Consider the following 14828-nt stretch of genomic DNA (forward strand, 5'->3'; position numbering starts at 1 on the left):
CTCTCACAGGCAGGCCTACCATACAAAGTGTGGATAAATGGCTTGTGACTGCCTGCCCAGAAAACAGTGATGTGAAATTATTTTTATTAGGTAATGAGTACCAACAAATGCGGTCACATTCAAACTATTATTTTGATTCCTCATTTCAAAAATGAAGCCAAAAGAATTAGATTTTTCCTTAGTAATCATACTTGAAAAATGTAATTTGTTTGTTGATTGACTGATTCATGTGGTCATTATTGTGGAAAGCATGTTCATTTAATTGGACCAATCAAACAGCAATAGTCTGGCAATGTTAAAATTCCCATCTCAGTGCTTATCTGCCCGCCTGTGTCCACCCTTGTGTACCTTCTTTTCCCCCCATAACACTCTGTCCTTCCTCATCCGTTCCATCTGCTTTCTGCCCATATTTGTGTTTGTTATTCAGCCTTTTTGCTTGTCATTCTGTTCCCCGTCTCCAGACGAGTTGATGAGAAGGGCTCACCTGAGGGACCTGTGTTGTGTTGGAGCTCATCTGTCTCATTACCATCTCATTATCACCACTCTGTCTTCTCTCTTTATTTGTCTCCTTGTCCCTCTACACATCATCGTCTCATTACTTAAAAAAATCTAATAATGTTAAGACGGTGTGCCAGTAGCCCTAGTCAATCATATTTAGTATTGGGAAATCAAACATGGGAAATAAAAGTTATTGCATTGATTAAGGCATCGTGTTGCTGAGAAAAATGTGATACATTTCGTTTCAGTTAATGTCACCTTTATGACACCTAAGCACCTAGAACGATTTCAAAAATGCAATGTTCAGCAATGATGCTAATGTGTGCAAAATGAAAGCACAAGGAACTCTTTATAGCTTTATATTTACTAGACCGACTTGAGAGCTGCAATGATCCTCTCTTTTAACTCTCAAGAAGAGAGTGAATAACAGTTTTTAATGAGACCTGACCTGAATCCATAACTGGAGTGGCTTTTTAGAGTTTACCTGGTGATTTACACTCAACAAAAATATAAACACAACACTTTTGTTTTTGCTCCCATTTTTTATGAGATGAGCTCAAAGATCTAAATTTTTTCCACATACACAATATCATCATTTCTCTCAAATATTGTTCACAAATCTGTCTAAATCTGTGATAGTGAGCACTTCTCCTTTGCTGAGATAATCCATCCCACCTCACAGGTGTGCCATATCAAGATGCTGATTAGACACCATGATTAGTGCACAGGTGTGCCTTAGACTGCCCACAATAAAAGGCCACTCTGAAATGTGCAGTTTTGTTTTATTGGTGGGGGGGGGCCTGTGGAATGTTGGTCCACTCCTCTTTAATGGCTGTGCAAAGTTGCTGGATATTGGCGGGAACTGGTACACGTTGTCGTATACGCCGATCCATCTGTGACCAACCACTTGGACAGCTGTTGAAACAATCGGTTTGCATAACCAAAGAATTTCTGCACAAACTGTCAGAAACCGTCTCAGGGAAGCTCATCTGCATGCTCATCGTCCTCATCGGGGTCTCGACCTGACTCCAGTTCGTCGTTGTAACTGACTTGAGTGGGCAAATGCTCAACTACCAGGGCACTAGATCATCAGTAAATCCACAATGAATAATTACAACCCCCCTACAAGTAGAATTCTGCGTACATTTCTACCTCAAAGTTTCTATTGACTGTCAGTATACTTCTGATGCTGAAAAACAGCCTGATTCCAGAATCCACCAACATTCCGGAACCCCGGACATTCCAGAACCCGGACATTACGGAATCCACCAACATTCCAGAACCCAGACATTCTGGAATCCCGACATTCCAGAACCCAGATATTTTACAACATTGGATTCTGGAACCCCAACATTCCGGAACACCAGACATTCCGGAATCCGGACATTCCGGAACCCCGACATTCTGGAACCTCAGACATTCCGGAACATCGGGATTCCGGAACCCCGAACATTCCTGAACCCGACATTCCGGAACCCGGACATTCCGGAATCAATAAACATTATGGATTTGTGAACAATATTTGAGAGAATTGAGAGATATTGTGTATGTGGAAAAAGTTTTAGATCTTTGAGTTTATCTCATAAAAAATGGGAGCAAAAACAAAAGTGTTGCGTTTATATTTTAGTTAAGTGTAATTTATGCAGTATGTTTAGATTTGCTTTCATCTTGGTTTCAAAGCTGCTATCCTGAAAGGAGCTGAATGAACCAATTAGCTTGCTTAATGCACAATATGTTTTTGAGATGTGGGAGTTGAGTGTGTAAGCCCTTGTGATGCTATTTTACCCATAATGCCATTCTCCTTCACTCATAACACCTCTGTTTCTTCATTGTTTCTTTTATGTGTGTAGTGTTGTGAATAAAGCATTACTCAGCAGCTAATATTTACATTTCAGTAGTTGGACATTTTCCCAAGCAGATAAATGCGCAGTGGACCTTCATCCACTGTGACACATGGGTTCAAAGATAGTTGCAGGAAGGGAGTCCATGCAGAAATACAACAGAAGCTAAGTTAAGCTATGCTTTTTTTCCTGTTCACATTTTAAGTCAGCTGTTTGTGTGTGAAGTATTTAGTTTAGTCCACAGATGTCCTTAATGCAGCCAATGTCTCAACAACATGGGTGCCCAGCTTTGCAGAGATTGGCAGTGATGTCCATCCTGTTGGGTACAGAGTTAAATATCTACATTATTAACTACTTCCTAGATTATGACTAAATTTGTTTTGCATTTACTGTCCCCAGAGGATAAGCACCCTCAATGATTTTAAGTTGTAACTATTACCACTGTCAACCTAAAAATACTACTTCCACACCTCTTGAATTCACAATACCTCTAAAACTCACTGCTTTTCCCATTGTTCAAGCATTAGTATTGCATTCTAAAGGTTGGTGTGTTCAGTGTCTGTGTGTACAGTAACACTGGAGTGTTGTGTGTACGTACAGAAAATACTATGAACACACAAATGCACACTGTGGAGTGCAAGCAAACATTACTTTTGTACCTGCTGGCACAAATGCAGAACCTGTCAGTGCAGACATAAGAGGGCTGCATGTTGGATAGTATGCCTTTGGCTTACTGCTAGCAGCATATGAGGGTCTCACTAACAACCTTATATTTACCTTCCAATGTGTTATTTTTCAAAACAACCTACTAATTTCTCATTCAGGCCTCTGGACGCATGTACACAGTTTTCAGAAAACCTGGGGCAGTGTTAGAGAAGCTACTGTAAGGCAGCAGAGAGTGTAGGTTCACTTTTTAAATTTACATTTTAATGTTTGTTTTTTTCACTCCAGGTTTAAATTCAATATAGTACTTTTGTGACAAAATGAGACAAAAGACAGCAAGAAATAACGTGAATATGAGGTAAATTGATAGCGGTGAATGTGCACTGAAGCGCATTAATACGATCTTTCTCTTCTTCTCATCCCTCCATCTTACATCTCCTTCCTCCTCTCTCCCTCATTCCCAGTGTGGCTCATGTCCCCCCTCAGTTCACTCATCTGTAACCATTCTCACTCTGTTTCACACCACTCTGTCGCCAGTTTCAATCTCTCAACATCATTCTCTGCCCGTAATCTCAGCGCTTGGGGCAAAAACTGCATACCTTGACTTGTGATTGGATTTCCACATATGTGTGTGGTATCTGTGCGTGCTTGCTCGTCATGTCTGCCTTAGTATGTGAATACCGTTGATTGAAAAAATGTTGCTGTATATGCACTTAAGTGGACATCCAAGTCTTGCCTTTGCCCGTGTGTGAACAGATATGACACTGTGAATTATTTTCTTACAGCCAGCAGCCTAAAGGAGAAATTCACCAAATGCCATCTTGTCCCCAAAGGGCCAACAGGTGCCTTCGCTTGATGCCCAGAATGTTCTTTTTAAATTGCACATAGTGATAAGCCATTTGAGCAGACTAATCTAACACTCCTCTGAGTTGAATTTTTTTCTGAAGCATCATGTAACAAATTTTAGAATCTATAGACGATAACACGGACAAATTCAATAATCAGGACCGTCACAGTCCAAGTCATGCCAGAAAGAAACATCCTCCCTAAAAAGGTCAGACATTGGTGGAATGTAGATGATGCTCATGATCAGTACATGAACCATAACACATTCTAGAGTCATACATCCTTGCTACTTTTCATACCTGCTTATAGAAACATTAAAATGAGAGCAGAGCTGATAATTTCCCAGTGTGCTAAATGCTAATTATTTTATTGAAGAGACTGTATAAAAGTTTTTCCTCCAACACACTGTAAAGGTTTACTTGAAAACAGCCCCGACATGGTGGTGAATGCATGATGAAAATCATTCCTCAGGGACTCTAAACCTGCCCCAGTCTGCTGCCGCATCCATGCTTGACCAACTGTTGTCGAACAGAATGATGCAGCAGGCTGAGGGGAGGTTGGTAAATATAAGAATGAGAAGTAAGCTGTAAGGGCCATGAGATGGAAGGGCAAAGGGTTATTGAAGCGATTATTGAAGGGACCAGTTCAGGTGATTTTATTGGAGCTATATGCTGTGTATGTCTGGTGTCAGTACAAAGAACAAAAGTAGTGAATTCAAGTTTTTCATCTATTGTGACTACAAGGTTACTATTACTAAAGGTAATCTCCCCAAAATAACCCAAAATAATGTGTAAAGACTCCTGTTTCCTCTGTTCCGTTTTCTGACACCCCCCCCACACACACACACACACACACACACACACACACACACAAAGTACACAGTCTTATTACAATATAGAACGCTATTGTTGCTGCTGCTGTTGCTGTGGTGCTGTTATCTTAAAATTCAGCATTTGCACTCACATCCTGGTGAGTGCTAAGGGTCAAATGCATTCTCTTTTATCTTTGACTCCTGTTTCTGCTGATTTATGTACTGTGCTATCGAATACATTTTATATTTTTTGACAAAGACAAATGAGCGATGTTTCAAAATGGAAAGGTCAAGAACAAAATCACACACTGACCCTTTCCATTTTTTGCATTAAAGCCATATTATAATTGCAAATGGGAATGAATGTGTCTGTGATTTTGACAGTTTTTATGTCAAAAGGCTGGGACAGCCATTTCAAAGCCGAGAGGGGCAACAGTCAAGAGATTTTAAAAAAATATATACAAGCAACTGAGGTGACTGAAGGAGTGCAGGTGATTTTGCAAGCAAAGACTGATGTCAGATGAGTTGACCACAATCACCAGCTCCTGGAAGATGACATGGCATAGAGACAGGAAACACAGGATACACATAAGACTGTTGATTGAGAACCAAAATGCATCATGTGAGAACATCTGAAAAGCAGGTAATAGTATATATAACAACAAGAGAAAAGAGGAACAAAAGTAGGGGACAGAAAGACATCAGACAAAAAACTAAGAGGGCAGCTGAAGGCACAGTCACAGTCTGATGAATCCTATGATTTGCAATGTCTATAGTTCTACAAGAATGGTAGCCTAGCCGCGCTAGACCCAGCTCTTAAGACACAAGGGTCTAGGAACGCTCGACAGGGAGGGAGGGGGCCTAAAAGGTTGTCTTTCAAATCACTCTGCAGCAATTGGGTAGGTATACAACCAATCAGTGCAACGAATAGGCTGACGAATTCCTAGAGCGCCGGATTGTGGCTAAGTCCCATTAGCTTCCCAACCAGCGGAGCCAACTGGTATATTAAGGATTTGCCATATCGCGTCGGCATAAGTCCAAATACGTCTTTCTTCTCAATGAAACACTTCAGTGCCGTCCTTTGTTTATCTTTCAAGTTGAATTTTAGCTTGAAATCTTTAAGGGCTGCGGCCAACGCCGAGTCGAAAGATAACTGTTTATTGTGCGCCGGTTGTTTCTGTCAGAATTGTCGCGCCTCTGTCGTCACTTAGTTACGCCTGCCTTCTGACTCTACACTTCATAGTGATTCGTCCGACCAGTTTTAGGAGCATTCAACCTCGAGCCTTATGGAGGGTAACTAGACCCACCCTGGCAGAGAATTAAATTTGTTGTCGTGGGTTGTCTAACACGGCTAGGCTACAAGAATGGCGCAATATCTGTGTCAATTCATTTGCATGAATGATTCAAACTGGATGGCTGAAATGTTATTACCTGCTTTTTTCATCTTTTTTTCACTGTCCACCTCCCCCCCTCCCATCCAGAATGACTACCGCAAGCTGTCCATGCAGTGTAAGGACTTTGTGGTGGGTGTGTTGGACCTCTGTCGGAACACAGAGGAAGTTGAGGCCATATTGAACGGCGATGTGGATCAGTGTCCACCGAGCCCCTACAACCGACCCTGCCTCAGCCGCGTCAAACTGGCCATCAAGTACGAAGTCAAGAAGGTAAGACCAATAGGGAATAGAGAATGTGGATTTTCATCACGTTGTCAGTAGATATGCTAACATTCAAAACTTGATTTGATTTTTACAAGAATCTGCACCAAAACTTCCAGAATCAGCCTCCACGTGGATGAGCAGGATGATGGCTCCTAAGTAGTCACTGAGCACATAAAAGTTCTGGCTGAACCTTGTATTCATTCTGCATTATGGGGGGAAGCTCTGGTTTGTTCGTGTTTCTTTTAACTAATCACAATCGTACTGAGCTGGACTACACCAATGATGGTGTGACTGTATCTCTGCAAAATTCTGATTGGGAACCAGACTTGTTCCTGTGAAATATTTCCATATAAACCAATTACAAAGACAAGCATATTTTGATAAATACTCTACCAGTCAATAGTTTGGACACATCTCATTTAATGGTTTTTCTTTGTTTGCATGACTGTTTACATCGTAGATTCTCACTCAAAACTATGAATGGACACACATGGAAGCTCATTGAGAGAATGCCAGGAGTGTGCTAAGCAGGAATCAAAGTAAAGGATGACTATTTGAAGAATTTAAAATGTAAAACAAGTTTTGACTTATTTTACACTTTTTTTATTTACTATGTAATTCCATATGTGTTCATTCATAGTTTTGATGCATTCAATGAGAATCTACAATGTAAATAGTCCTGAACATAAAGAAAAACCATTAAATGAGAAAGTGTGTACAAACTTTTGACTGGTAGTGTATGTCCAAATCTTTAGCAAAAATTGCCATTTTCAATGTGTAGGCGGTGGTGTTTGACAGTGTATTTTTTTTTAACATGGAAAGTGGAAGAAGAGGAGAAAGCCACATAAAATGAACGACCAGTATAGCAGGTCTTTACCTGCAGCCGACATCAGGAGATTCATACCAGCTTGTTACCATTAAATAAGTATGATTTTTAATATCTGTTCCATGAGATATGGATGAGCTAGCATGTTTCTCCATGAAGGGCCACTGTGAAAAAACATAGTGTAAATAATAATTATTCGGAGCATAAACATGGTATCAAGACATGGGGTTTGTTCAAGCCGGTTAAAGTGACCAGGTGAACACACATATTTATACCACAGAAAATCCTAAAGGTGAGGAGGCCAGGCTGATTGATTTTCATATAATTGACTTTGACACCTGACGCCTGTTGAAAGCTGGTTAGTTTGATGTTAGCATAGTAACTTCAGGTTTAATTCTGGATCATCGTGTGCTACACCCCTTACATGCATCAGAGCAGATTCTGTTCCAGATAACAGCTCAATATGTATGAAACGTACTGACCAATCAATTCTATAATAGTATCACCCTTCCTAGAAGAACCTCAGGGTTTCAGTAGTAAGCGGTTCTCTTCAGGGTGCAGGGATTTTTAGAGCTCGAAGCAATTTCAGAGTTATTGTTCTACAGAGGTTTGTATAATCCTTGAACAGGAACTGCTTATAGTACTCAAGCCTTGTACTTACAAGATTTGCAAACAACCTACTTATCCATTTCAGTTAAGTATTTATATTTGTTCTTAACCTTCTCACAGGACCATTTAACACCACCAAGGTTGCAGCTGAAAGAATAAGATTAAAACTGTCGTGCACATCATGAAGCTACATCTGATGAACACTTTAGTGTGATGTAATTATTATCAGATCATCTAGTGTCTTTTTTGGGACAGTGATATTGATGAGCCTATGAACTCATGTATTCACACAGTTGACAGTTTCATACAGGCTTTCCTTCTTGGCTTTGACTGCTGCAGTTGTGCTGCTTTCAGTCTGTATTACATTTTAAAACTTCTCATGTTGGTTTAGGATTATACTTTGCACTTGTGACAAATGTGTGGCTGCAGACCTTTCCATTGTTTGAAGGTGATCTGGTTCAAACACCAGTTCTTTTATATAAATGTTCTTATGGACCTGCTAAAAAATCTGAATTTGCTTGATGAGTTGATATTCATAGTCATGTGACCACTTAGCATGATTGCGGTTATTCCTAAATTTAGCTGTCACTGCTGCAGTGAAGCCACCGTAGCTAACCTCCCCATAAAGAACGGCAAATACACCCTCATGAGCACATCAATAAAGTATTACATCACATTACAAATTTCATATTCTCAGTCTTTTTTTATGGATCATTATTAGCCACAGATGTAAGCAAACAGATTTGGATTGAAAATGACTATTGTAAGTATTTTGTTACAGAAAGTTCAAGAAAATCATTTCTGTGTGCCATCACTTAAGATCCCTCTTCAACTGTAGATGAAAAACTCATTAAACACTATAAATTTTGAAATTACTCTGAAATCGGTAAACCAATTGTAATTTGTAAATTCACCTGTTTAGCAGAAGGAAAATGATACTTGCATAGCCTCCGTAGTAGTGAGAGGGAGGGAGCTGTGATGATCTACTGGATGAGTTGGTTCAGGAATGCAGAGACAAGGAGGAACTTTGGAAGGCTTGCACTGCAAAAGTGTGCCGAAGTAAAAAAAACTAAGAGTCAGAGCTCACAGTTGTCAAGAAAATATCTGCGCTGTTGTAGTATTAACATAATTCTTAAACCCAATTTCATTCTTCCAAGAGCCCATTTTTCCAACAGCCCCATTATCTAAAAGCCCAAGTTCAATTTTATAAAAGCCCCTTCTTACAAGCCCAAGTTGAATTTTTCTAAAAGTCCTGTTGCATTCCAGTAACTTTCTTCTATATAGAAAGTTTTGGAGCCAAATTCATATCAGCATCTAACCAATCATGGCTGAGTTCCTCCCAAGGGGTGGTGTTGAGCTTCCCTGTCCAGTAGAGGTCAGAGACCAAATGCATTTAGAACTTACTTTTATTTCATTTCTTAGATATACAAATCCAGTTGTTCAACATTTATGATGATCACAGATCTGAAAGAACACTGAATAAGTGATTAGAATGACACCAAGCATAATATGTTTTTCTCATGTGGTTCCTGAGAAAATAAGAAAAGGTGTAAACGTATGAATAAAGTTACACATTCCAGACTTTAGGCTACATGAAAGTAAATTTATAACATAGCTAAAGCACAAGCATATTCATGCAATAATACGAAATATAAGACATACGGAGTATATATGCTCAGAGTAAAAAGTCTGTCTGCCTTCATGCCTGTGGTCTGGGACAGAACGAGGGGGTTGTTGGTGTCTTGTTTGTTCTTCTCCACAAACATGTCATATTTGATGTGTTCTTCTTCCATCCTGGTCCTGATCAACTTGGTATCACAGACTGAGTCCAGATCATCAATCCGAAGATGACGCATTTCTTTCATGTTATGATTTAAACTGTTCAATCCATTCCTGCATACCAAGTTCTGTGTGTTAGGTAGGGAGATCAGAAGGTCAGATTGCCAGACAGCTTCTTCAGAGGTGTAGTTTTCCTCACAGTTGACAGTTTTTGAACCTTATCAGATTCTGATGGAGGTACATAGCATCCTATTGTCTCCAAGAAAGCCGTGAATGGTTCTTTAATAGTAAACATCCGATTGGCAGATGTTCCATTTAGAGGTGAATTTTGGGTTAGCTGTGTCCTAAAATGGTGTTTTACTAAATTTACAGCTTTGGGAAAAGGTCTTTGGATCTTTGTGTGGGGCTCTGGAATGTTCTGCTTCTTAGTACGCTACAAGCTCTATCATAGATACCATAGAAAAGTTCAATAATTGATCAACTGCAGTGTTTAACTTGTAATTTGATTTTTGTGTAAGGAACCCTGTGTGAGCCATTTGTGTACATAAACATTCATTATGTTTTTTTATTGCATTGCATGTGGCCCCAGAGGCCCTGATGTAAACAACTCCCTGATTTCTGTGTAAGAGTAGAGTAGCGTAGATCCCTACTGAGCAGAGGTGCGCTTACTAAACCTAAAAACCAAATACCTTCTTCCCATTTCCCCTAGCATACCACTTAGTCACATCCATTCCTGTTTGACCTTGATGTGCTGCATGCTTTTCTTTAATCAGGTGCATCCCAAGAGTTTGTGTGCAGATGTGTTAGCAGAGGAGTGTGTGTGCACTCACTTGTGTGTGTGTGTGTGTGTGTGTGTGTGTGTGTGTGTGTGTGTGTGTGTGTGTGTGTGTGTGTGTGTGTGTGTGTGTGTGTGTGTGTGTGTGTGTGTGTGTGTGTGTGTGTGTGTGTGTGTGTGTGTGTGTGTGTTCTTGTACTTGCTACATGGTGAGTACCATTTTCTGCATTTAACTATCAAAGTGAGGACATTTTTACAAAGTGAGGACATTTTGGCCGGTCCTCACTTTGAAACAGCCATGTTTGAGGGTGAAGACTTGTTTTTAGAGAACAGGTATGAATTGAGCTTTGGTTAGGGTTAGGGTAAGGATTAAGTTTAGGCAATCAGTTGTGATGGTTAAGGTTAGGGTAAGGCTCTAGGAAATGCATTATGCCTATGGATGTCCTCACTAAGATAGAAGTACAAACGTGTGTGTGTGTCGAGCAGCAAACAGTCTGACTGAGTTTGTGTTTTTGTTTTTATCCTGTACTAGAGAGCATGACCAATAGCAGGCAGGTAATTACACAAGAAGCAAAGAGTGAGGGAGAGATAGATTGCCATGGAAACCAGGTGGAGCATGACTCTGTGCAGTGGATGTTGCTGAACACAGGCATGGTTCATGTCATGGATCAGTGGCTTTATGGACTGAACGCCGGACACCAGTGGGAAACTGTGTTTACAATGATTTTATGTGGTGCTGGGGAGTATTTATGGTTGTATGTGGTTTCCCTCATGATTGAGAGTGTGCCCTGAAAACACATCGGTCATGTGTGTGTTTTGATCGGTGGATGGAAGCAGAGGATGGCAGATAAATGCAGATAAATGCTCACTGAATGTGGAGACTCGGGTTGATTGGTGAAGCTGTGGAAAGGATTGGCAGAGGGCGACAACAAAGAGGCAAACAAAAATCAAGAGAAAAAGTTTGTCCGAATGTAAGCAGCTGCTCAGATCTTAGACGTAAACAAAACACAAACACTGAGTTTGTTTGTTACACTGGTTGACCACCGACTGAGCATTGATCGCTCTGTTGTCCGCATCCTTCCTCCATCTAGAAGAAAAACATCCTGTCCTTCCACATCTGACCTTTATGTTTCATTTATCACTTCCTTTCTTGGAATAAAGTCAGTAATTAATGTGAACACTCAGCTTCTTATTTTCTGCCTGATTTCTTTTGGATTCTGTATTTTAAATTGATTTTCCAACCTGCTTGTTGCTATTTTTTATAATTAAAGCTAAGTGGCAGTCATAAATACAAATGTGCTGTGAATAATACCATATATTCATATTTTAATGAGTACACAATAGATGTACTCTGAAAAGAAATGCACCGTGCACACTCAGCGTGAAATTGCTTAAATAGCAAATTAGCACAAAAAGCCCTTTCATTCCATCATCATCTTTTTTAAAATGATAAATTTAGCAACTCAGTGACTGAAGGGTTAGAGTGCCCTGACCAGCAGAGTCTGTTGTTTTTACTGTCAGAGGTAAACAGCAAAAATGTACCAATGCACCACATTCTTACGTAGGTCTCTGGAACAGTTAGTGGTAGTGGTCATGCTATTCGAGGAGTTTTTCTGAATATGAAAAAGTAAGATGAGTCAAGATAAACAAGAAATGTACATAAGTATATAACAACAATATTGCAAAGGGCTATATGCACAACAACACTAGGATGGACGGACCTTTGGTGTCTCTCCTTCTCCTTCTCCCAGTCTCTGCAGGGGGTGCTACATATTCCCCAACAGAGATGATAACTCAGCCATCATCCTGTCTCCCACCACCTCCACTGGATCAAGGGGGCATCTCAGGACATCCTACGCACAGTATTCAAATATTTTGCGGTACTTAAGTTAAAAAAAATAGCAATACTGCAACATAAAAGTCTATTCCTCCCCTGCTGCTTTCTAGAAAATTGATTATGAACCAGAATGTGAGTGAACTCTGAGACTGTAGGTCCATTTTGGGAAAGATTTGGGTTCCAATTTTCCTCTCTTTCATGCCACATCTACTTAAACCACCTTTTAATTTGGTGTGTGCAAGATGTAAGCTATCAGCATTTGGCCCAAAAAAAGAAACAAAATGCTGTAAAAGCCTGTTCATAGATGGCAGCTTTTCCATATTTGATCAGCTGTCTGTTTTACCTGCCACATTTTTAGATATTTACAGAGGCCCTTTGTGAAGTCTCAAATATCCTGCTTACCCAATGCTTCTGACACCAGTGTTATTGATTCAGTGCCTGCCCTCATTTCATTAACCAAAGGATCAGTATTGACTCTTAACAGCTTAATATCAGGCCTGGTATTCGTACCTTTAACTGAAATGAAAGCAGCTTAGCTGTGAGTGCTCATCACTTATTCTTTTTTTTTTTTTTTTAACATTTTCTACAGATCCCACATTTCTATAGAGAAACTGTCTAGTTCTTACGTATACCTTGAACACATCATCAGCGATGTATCTGGTGGTCTTAGCGTGGTTCAGGTATTTCAGCTTCAGACGGCCTCTCCCATGCGATCCAACTGTGGGAATTCCAGTCAAAGCTGAAAATATGTCATAGCAGGTACACATTTTAATGCAACGAGTTGTAAAGCTCTGATTTTTCTCTAATCGCTCCCCCTGTGTGCACATTTTTATGGTTGGTGAGACTAACATCTTGTCTGTAACTTCAGAAAAGCTTTGGGGGTTTGTTCCTGGCCACCTGCCATTGTGATAACACTGGTAGGTCACTCTACATAACCTCATTTTTGGAAATCAATAAAATATTTTGAAACAAGAATAAAAAAAGTTCAGAAATGTACCTGTAAAACTTTATCTGCAACAAAATGCACTGTACGTACAAACAAAACAGTTCTCTGCTACGCAACAGTCATTTCAGAATGTTAAATAATGAAAAGCATGAGCATATAAACAGTATTTTAATGTTTGTTTGAACTACAAAACAGTGAAAAACAACCATACCAGCCACTAATGAGCACATTTCTCTGAAAACATACTCATTATTGGCTGCTTGCTAATTGCTCCTCTCTCACCTTCCTTGGCCACAGATCCTCCATTGATTTAACTTTCTTGTCCCTGTCTCTCTCTTCAGTTTGTTGCCCATCCAAATTGCCAGCAGCAGCTGCTAACTATCTGGTACGAGAACCTGCCTGGCCTGAGGCAGCAGTCCGTCGGGGTGAAGTGCTGGACAGTTCTCGGGGTGACAGTAGGGCTGCCCTTCCTGGCTATCGCCTACTGGATAATGCCGTGTAGCAAGGTATGAAAACACAACTACATGCACCAAGTTGTCTCTAGACGCACCATAGCTTCTGAGAGAAAGTTACAAATTGTATTATTAATGTTGTTCATGACGCATTATATAGTATTAGACTGTGGCACCAATATGTAGTGTGTATAGTTTGTTAGCAGCATGGTGCAGTTTATAGGCTCATTACATACCTGAAAACACAATGGGTGAGTAAAATCATCATCTTTGCTGGTAATAGACCAACTATCCAAAATATGAAAACCGCTGATAGGTGAAGTGACAACCACTGATGATCCATTACAATGCACTGTCCTGCTGGGAGACCTTGGGTCCTGGTGTTCAAGTGGAAATACTGCCCACCTAAACATTGTTGCACACTCGTGATAGCAGCAGTCCATTGCACACCTCAAAAAACTGCTCAGGAATGGCTTGAGGAACACAATAAACAAACCAAAGGCATTTACCCAGCCTCCAATTCCCTTGATTCCCATCCAATCAATTGAAGATATAGGGTAAAGCTAACCTGATCCATGGAGTTCCCGACCTGCAACCCAGAGGACCCAATCTGCTGCCGACGTCTCGTTTCCAGACATAACAGAACACCCCCATAGGTTCTGTAAGAGCTGTTTTACTGTAACAAGGTGGACTTACACGATACTGGCAGGTGGTTTTAATTTTGTTCCTGTTGGATGCAATGGCTTGCCACAAATGGGGAAAAAACATGAAGCTTGTCTGAGGTTGTGACAGGAAGAAAAGTCATGTTATTGACTAAATTGCAGTTTATCCCCGATACAAGGGATGTTTTAAGACAAGCTGAGTCAGCTTGTCGGCTCAGTTCTACATGAAGGTTCAACTTCCCAGCTGTACTTCATGATTATCTACTTCATTTGAACTGGGCTTCAAACTTCAAATTCCCTAACGGTCCTGTTAAAGTCCAGTCGATATGGATAACAACCGCATGCTAAAGTGATGCTCCATCCAAAATCTACTGTATGTTTGAGTCACTGTGAAAGATGGAGTGCATGTCGGAGCATTCTCTTTTATGGGAAAACACCAGTCACCTCCATTTCACCTCAGTCACAGTAGTTACAATTCCAATGATTAATTTGTTTTGTGGTGAAAGAAAGTACCAGAACTGCCACTACTGCTGTATACTGTAATCCTCTTCTTCACTGTGGATGTGTGTTTTCATTTTGTGCACAAACAACTAAATATATTGTCTCTGTGTATCACACTTACATT

General features: G+C 40.2%; 1 protein-coding gene across 2 annotated transcripts in view; it reads left to right on the forward strand.

The window, feature by feature from the left end:
• Positions 1-14828, forward strand: part of LOC110957769 (short transient receptor potential channel 7) — a 94624-nt gene that overhangs the window by 41686 nt on the left and 38110 nt on the right. For both annotated transcript variants that reach the window (XM_051954787.1, XM_051954786.1), the window contains 2 exons: positions 6141-6323; positions 13431-13595. In XM_051954787.1, the coding sequence (XP_051810747.1) occupies positions 6141-6323; positions 13431-13595 (348 nt within the window). The remainder of the gene's footprint in view (positions 1-6140; positions 6324-13430; positions 13596-14828) is intronic.

The sequence above is a fragment of the Acanthochromis polyacanthus genome, chromosome 10 (assembly GCF_021347895.1).
Source record: "Acanthochromis polyacanthus isolate Apoly-LR-REF ecotype Palm Island chromosome 10, KAUST_Apoly_ChrSc, whole genome shotgun sequence".
NCBI lineage: Eukaryota > Metazoa > Chordata > Actinopteri > Pomacentridae > Acanthochromis > Acanthochromis polyacanthus.